We start from the raw sequence: 6,562 nt of genomic DNA on the forward strand, positions 1-6,562 counted from the left end.
TTTTTTTTACTTTGCGCGTATAGCATAGGAGGTTTATGCGTGTAATTCTAAGCCAATTTTCAGTTGGTGGACATATTAAGAAAAGGCTATGTGCAGAAATTTATTCCTCATATCAGAAAACCCCTTATAGCATGTTCTTATACACAATTTTAGCATTTCTTTACGACACTACAGCAAAATGCTAAGAAACATATTTTCGCAATTTGGCAGACTCCAAATTGATTTCGGACCCATGGTTTCTTCGGCAAATTCTAATTACACATATAATCATTCCCATACAAATTGACCCGCCCTAATGTGCATACGGTATTGGTCACATTGTTACTTATGTTTATTTATTTAATTTTAAGAAATTTCAATTAAAGTATAGTTCATTCTCTTACAAAACCCGTATAAACCAAAGGTTAAAACTTTGTAAAAAACTACAAACAAAATCCAACAAAGTTTCATTCAAATTTCAGAAATTTTTATCAGAAGAAATAAAACTATGTAGAGCTATAATTTTAATTACAATGATACGGTAGTGTTCACATCAAAAATACAAAATGAACTCTGTTAAATTAAGTTTATCTATTTAAATTAGTTTTGGAAAATATTGTCTATGCAAAATCTTCTAATTTACTTTATTTCAAAGCGTTTGTTTTATATATCGTTACTTAACGCTCAGGATACACTTCCGTAACAAAACTTAAATACATATGTATGTACACACAGCACAGTAAAACCGATCAAAATTATTTTATGTTTTTTTCTACTCAGTAATTAAATAAAAAATGAAATTTAATAATGATAGGGATTTATAGGATACAAATTATTAATTACACTTATCTTAGGATCATTTTCGTGAAATATTTGGTTATATTCGGTTACCATAAGTCCACAAACAACTTTTTCAGAAAAAGACAAGAACGGAATTCGTTTTGCTGGAGCATGTTTAGGTCGACGAGTTCGGATATGCACTTCGTCCTTTTAGACCGGCTTTTGATTGCGAATAACTGCGAATTATGCAACAATTTTCGTTAGAAAAATTTTGATGTTTTTTCAATTTCAATTAAATAAAAAACTTAAAATAAAAAGAGGAAAGCGGTAAATTGTTCTAAGGACACAATCGTTCTCGCCGAAGTCGATTAGAGAGCATTATTGTCCAGTTTCATAGTCCTTCAAGGAATCTCCCGAGGACTTTCAGGTTGAAAGGTATGCAATTCAGTAAATTTGGGTACGCAGCTTCGATGAAAGCTGTTGACTCTCGAATACACTTTTCGGCATTCGTGTTCTTATATTTTTAAGTTATTTTTACAGATGAAGAAAAAAGTAGGAAAAACTAGCGATAGGTCGGGGTTTTTCATAGATCGTTGACAAATAGTATTCAATCGTTACGTAATTGATACTAAATTAAGGGTCAGACTTATACCTGTTAACAAATACGACTCTCCTTATAACTATACATTGAACATTTCTGTAAATAAAATCCAAAAATTACAATTTTACGACTCATCGTGTTTTTTTGACAAACCTTGACAAGTAAACGAAAATACAAATATTTTGAAATATTATTCAACAAAAATATAAAAATAGACCGATTTTAAATTATCTAAAAGGCCATATTAAAAGCAATTTACTTAAATTTAGTCTTAAATGATAGAAATGGCCTTCTTCTTCCATTTTCAAAAGGTTTTTTCTTGAAATATCGAGCCCTAACCGCCAAAATAACGTAAGCGACATTTTTTTCGAAATTTTCTTTTTGATGCAGAAATATTCCTAGAGCATCTAGATGTATTTCTGCATCAAAAAGAAAATTAAAAAAAAAAGTCGCTTACGTTATTTTGGCGGTTAGGGCTCGATATGTCTTCACTAAAACACTATTACCGAAGAAACATGTAGAAAAACTGAAAGCGTGGAGAGAAAGAAAAAAACGATCGCAACATTAGTTGCGTTTTTTTACTCATTTCCAGTAAAATCCAGTAAAAGTTTTTACGAAATTTCATGTTTTGGCGTTTTCGTACGCAAAAACTTGCAAAGTTGGGGAAATTGAGAGAGCGCAAAATGACAGCTGAAGTTGCAAGTTTTTACTGGATTTTACTGGATAAATTTTTACTTGTAAGAATTTGCCAGTACGAAAAACAGCTGATCGCATGTTGCTGGATGAAATTTAAACTAATAAGGAAACTGTTTGTTGGCATTTTATTGTGGAAATTCACAAAATAAACATATTTAAATATAAAATATATTGTTTTATTAGGAATATGCTGCGAATAAACAACCAATTTATCAGCTGTTCATGAAACTTGCAAATTATTACTGGAAAAGCGTTCACGTACTTTTTTGTAAATTTTTTATCTGAGAGCGAATTCTTAGAAATAAAGTTACTGGAGAGTTGCTGGCATGTTACTGGATAATTTGTAAAAAAAACGCAACTATTGACTGTTTTTAGTTTGACGTATGCCAAAGGAAAATCAGCGAAGGCAGTTTTCATGGCTACCATTCAATAGATAAGTTATTTAGCTTTACGAATAGTATCTTTTACTGGACTTTTGCAACAATTGGTAAATCTGACTTTTGATCGGGTTTTCTGCATAAATGCTTAAAAAAGCCATGTTAATTTAAAAGGTTTTTTGCTTACATATATGAAGTTTCAAATTTTTCAGATGACACAGAATTTTTCGCAGTGCATGCAAAGTCTTTTATTATAATTTCTTTGCGACAATTTTTTATTTGAAGTTGAAAAGTTGAACAAATGTATTTACATAAATAAATTAAGTCTTACAAAAAACCGTTGAGCACAAATAAAAATGAAAGTAAACAAAATAGTTGACTGAGGGTTGCACATCACACTGCGCAAATTTGCGCAACAAAATTCCCGCGCAAACTTGCCCTTTCTGTGCAAATAGCTTTGCATAAAAATTTTGACATTTCATTTGCGAGGGTTTTGAATTGCACAATTTCCCCAGTTTGGGACAGTTTTGCGCTTTTAAATGTGTACCTTTAATATATCTCTTAACTCTGTGCAAAGCTCAGGAAAATTCAATAAATTTGCGTACTAAGTTGCAACTTTAAATCAGAGTTTTTAGAAAAATTCTAAGTTCATATGCAGTTTTATAGCCCATTCACTTTTAGTATAACAAAGTGCAAGTTCGGAGTTGTTAAAAAACCGCGTTGATTTTTGGCAATTTTTTTCCCCCGCAGTTTCTTCTATTCAAAGTATGTTGCACTTTTTTGTATGGAAGGAAATAATTACACCAACAGAAAAAAATTGCCAAAAGTCAATGTGATTTTTTAGCAACTTCAAACTTAAACGTTACTAAAATTGAATGGGCTATAATACTGCATACGAAGAAATTTTCTAAACAATCTGATTTAAAAGTTGCAAAACTACTTTAAATACTGGTACGTTAACCACCGAAAACTAGAAAACGAAAAAAATGTACATACATAGCGCACTTTGCAAGTGGACTACTCATATGTATATTAATACAACGATACTATTTAAAATTACAATAACAAACAAAACTAAAGTTTTAAAATAAAACCAAAGTATATTTCCAGTTTTCCGCTCTTTGTTTGCAAGCGATTTGCCTTTCTTGAACTATTGTGTGTTTAATTTGAGAACAGTAATATTAAATGTTATTTTTTCAGCTCGTTTAATATGTATACACATTTGTGTTCTCACTATATTCGCTACGCTTTGTACCTTTCTGCAAATTACACTACAGCCTATGTCGCATATAATAGTCAATAACTGTGGAAAATGCGGCGAAACCAGCAGCGCCAACAATGCCTGCCTTCAAGCCAGCACGCAAACCAATCAAACCTCCAGTAACTGCACCCGCGTATGTGCCGTTTTTCCAATCGGTTACACCGCGATACTAGCCAAGAATAAAACACTATAAAATATATTTATTCAAGAAAAGGCCACACTTACACTTTCGATCGTGCATTCAACACCAGAGAACACCATTCCAATCATAGCGAAATTCTTCGCATAGCCATGTGTCGTCTTACGCATGTCACGTAAAATTTCACGTACGCTTTGTTTCTTTTCGTGCAGCAGTGGATCTGTGAGGCTTGGATTGACCGACGCGCTGAATAGACCAATAGCAGCACCTAAACCGTAACCTGGAATGGTTTTCACCATTTTTGAAAGTCTTTTAGGAACAATACATACAATGTACATATTTATATTTCTATTTACCCATCACGCAGGCAGTGATAGACTTGAAGGCGCAGCTTTCCACTGTCTTCTCAATCATTTTCTCTTCGTTGGTTTTGATTTGTATTGGCCCATTGCTCGTTGGTATCACGATATTTTCGCGGTATCTGTGATGAGAGGTTGAATAATTCATTTAAAAAACAGGTACAAATAATACTCTGATACCTGTAAAGATTGCCCACAAAATGCTGTGCCATTGAATCCATTTGGGCATTCTCAAAAAACACGCGTTTATCACCATTTTTCTGTGAGTCTGATGCAGTTGTCATGTTATATATGTAGAAATAAATTCACTTAAATCTTTTATTTTAAACAGCTCAATTATGGGAAATTATACCTTCTTTTTTCATAATCCATGTGAGCTGTCAAAAGAATCAGCTGTTTGAAGCAGCTGTTCGACTGTCATACACGCTACACATAAGTGGGTCGGCAATTTAGTGCCTTCTAAGTTGTAAACAATCAGCCGAGTTTACTCGTATCACGTATACGACGGCCTTTTCATGACCATGATTCGATAGTAAATTTTGATTGTCGAACCATGGTTAATCATTGCCATTATTCGTTCCCACGACAGTCGGTCTACGTAACCAGAACGACCCAGATTTGTATCTGGCCAAGGACTGCCACTACAGCAACACTCCCCAAAAAGTCTTTGGGGAATTTGTACGCTGTTACAACTGCATATTATTATGCCACAATCCAAGGGGTTACATCCCTGTTTAGACTGGGTTCACACAGAGAAACTTGTGTTGCTAATTTTCGGCAGCTTCTCTTTTGGTGTTGCCCTTCGCGTTCACACAGAGCAATTCTTTTGTACACAGTTGATGTTGTTAGCTGTGAACGGCCAACTAGAATTAGCCAGACGAACGAGAGCACAAAGCGTGTTGCCGAGCACGAGCAACTCCGTGCCCTAACCCTTGCTCGTCACTCCCTCTCCCACAAGTAACGAGTTGCCGCGACAAAAGTTTCTCTGTCTGAACCTAGGCATAGGAATCCGATTGAAATGGGCCTTAATCATTTATTTTTTTTACTTTTATTCAAACTTTGTTTTATCACAAATTACAATACAAGTATTAGTTAGTTATTGCCCTATAAATATAACATATTTAATTGAAATCGAACCAAAATTTTGTAAAATATAGGTAAGTTTACTTTTCTTCATACATTTGTATTTGAGTGCCATGAAATGTTCAAGTTTTATATTAGAATCGTAATAACATAATTTTTCACTTTGGAAGATCGTTAATTGAATGCATATAGGAGTAACAGGATAACACACAAAGCAATAACTGCGCCCAAAATTAGAGAGTCTCGTTTTTTCTTTATATTGATTCTTTGTATTAGACTGCAGTAGGAAAACATTAAATATGGACTGTGTATGTAATCAATGCTATAAAACCTTACCTGGAAATCAAAGGAAATCTGTTGGAAATGTCATTAAAACGTGTCTGCATTCGTTTGAATGCCTGTCTTTGCGAAAGCAAGTGTTCTCGTGTCTCAATTGCGATATTTATTTGATCATTGACCATATTACTTGAGCTGAAACGATAAAAGTTAGTATTCAATTTCAAAACATTTATATTTTTGTTTTCCAAATATTTCAGGCTATTCACTTGCCTGCCCAAATGTGTACTTTCTTTTAAATACAGATCACGTCTACTTAGGCCAGAAATGGTTGGACTATTTGTGGCCAATCCGGAGCCACGCAAAAGTTCTTCGCGTTCGATGCGTGTCGTGTGATTTGCACAAATTTTATTAAACTCTTGCCTATACCCATGCAAGATTTCACGATGACGTTGAACTGTGTGCATGGCAGCAGCACCTGTTGCAGGAAGCTCAGACATTGTTTCATTAAGCGTTGAAAGCTGCGAAATAAAAATATCTTAACGTATTTAAGTAGCAAGGCAGATGTATTCCAATGTACGTTTTCTTACCTTGTCCAACATTTGTGAAATCTCCTCTGATAAGGAATCGAAGACGTGTTCTCCTAGCAATGGTGATGTGTCTGTAGATGAGCTGCTGTGTAGTGAGGTACTGGTGCCCGCACCAATTTTACTGAATGCAACCAATTTCAAGTCGATCTCATTTTCTAAATGCCGTGCTTGTTTTCTAAGCGCTGAAATACAGATATTTTGCATGCATACTAAATTGGCTTAACGTATATAACAATACCATCATAGTTAGAAACTTCCATCTTTTTCAGTATATTTCTCAGTATATCCAGCTCAGTATATCCAGTAAACAAACTTAGCTATTTTTTTTTCGCCAAGTTTGGTCCCCATAAAGGACTAGTGTTGCAAGCAACGCCTTTTCGACAATTAGGGTGTTGTGCAGCTATTTAATGTGGTGAAAATT

General features: G+C 34.2%; 2 protein-coding genes across 2 annotated transcripts in view; both read right to left on the reverse strand.

The window, feature by feature from the left end:
* Nucleotides 1-3,508: 3,508 nt before the first annotated feature.
* LOC118737388 (mitochondrial import inner membrane translocase subunit Tim22) lies at nt 3,509-4,598 on the reverse strand. The gene is made up of 4 exons (XM_036467845.1): nt 4,373-4,598; nt 4,190-4,314; nt 3,920-4,113; nt 3,509-3,863 (listed from the first exon to the last, which is right to left on the reverse strand). The coding sequence occupies exons 1-4, from the start codon at nt 4,474-4,476 to the stop codon at nt 3,705-3,707; spliced, it is 582 nt and encodes a 193-aa protein (XP_036323738.1). The 5' UTR covers nt 4,477-4,598; the 3' UTR covers nt 3,509-3,704.
* A 646-nt stretch (nt 4,599-5,244) lies between these two features.
* The window catches only part of LOC118738449 (Golgi SNAP receptor complex member 1), a 1,565-nt gene continuing 247 nt past the window's right edge, over nt 5,245-6,562 (reverse strand). The window contains exons 2-6 of the mRNA XM_036469388.1: nt 6,380-6,415; nt 6,142-6,323; nt 5,825-6,072; nt 5,612-5,746; nt 5,245-5,552 (exon numbers count right to left, since the gene is read on the reverse strand). Coding sequence (XP_036325281.1) covers nt 5,450-5,552; nt 5,612-5,746; nt 5,825-6,072; nt 6,142-6,323; nt 6,380-6,401 — 690 coding nt within the window. The 5' untranslated portion in view covers nt 6,402-6,415 and the 3' untranslated portion in view covers nt 5,245-5,449. The remainder of the gene's footprint in view (nt 5,553-5,611; nt 5,747-5,824; nt 6,073-6,141; nt 6,324-6,379; nt 6,416-6,562) is intronic.

The sequence above is a fragment of the Rhagoletis pomonella genome, unplaced genomic scaffold (assembly GCF_013731165.1).
Source record: "Rhagoletis pomonella isolate Grant_MI unplaced genomic scaffold, Rhpom_1.0 Rhpom_scaffold_00004, whole genome shotgun sequence".
NCBI classification, from domain to species: domain Eukaryota; kingdom Metazoa; phylum Arthropoda; class Insecta; order Diptera; family Tephritidae; genus Rhagoletis; species Rhagoletis pomonella.

What these genes read in the sequence shown, in the direction of transcription:
- LOC118737388 (XM_036467845.1), bottom strand. Translation starts at nt 4,476, where the DNA reads ATGACAACTGCATCAGACTCACAGAAAAATGGTGATAAACGCGTGTTT. An exon ending in TATCACTGCCTGCGTGATGG is followed by an intron (nt 4,114 to 4,189) that starts GTAAATAGAAAT and finishes AAACCATTCCAG; the next exon opens with GTTACGGTTTAGGTGCTGCT. An exon ending in TTGAATGCACGATCGAAAGT is followed by an intron (nt 3,864 to 3,919) that starts GTAAGTGTGGCC and finishes ATTCTTGGCTAG; the next exon opens with TATCGCGGTGTAACCGATTG.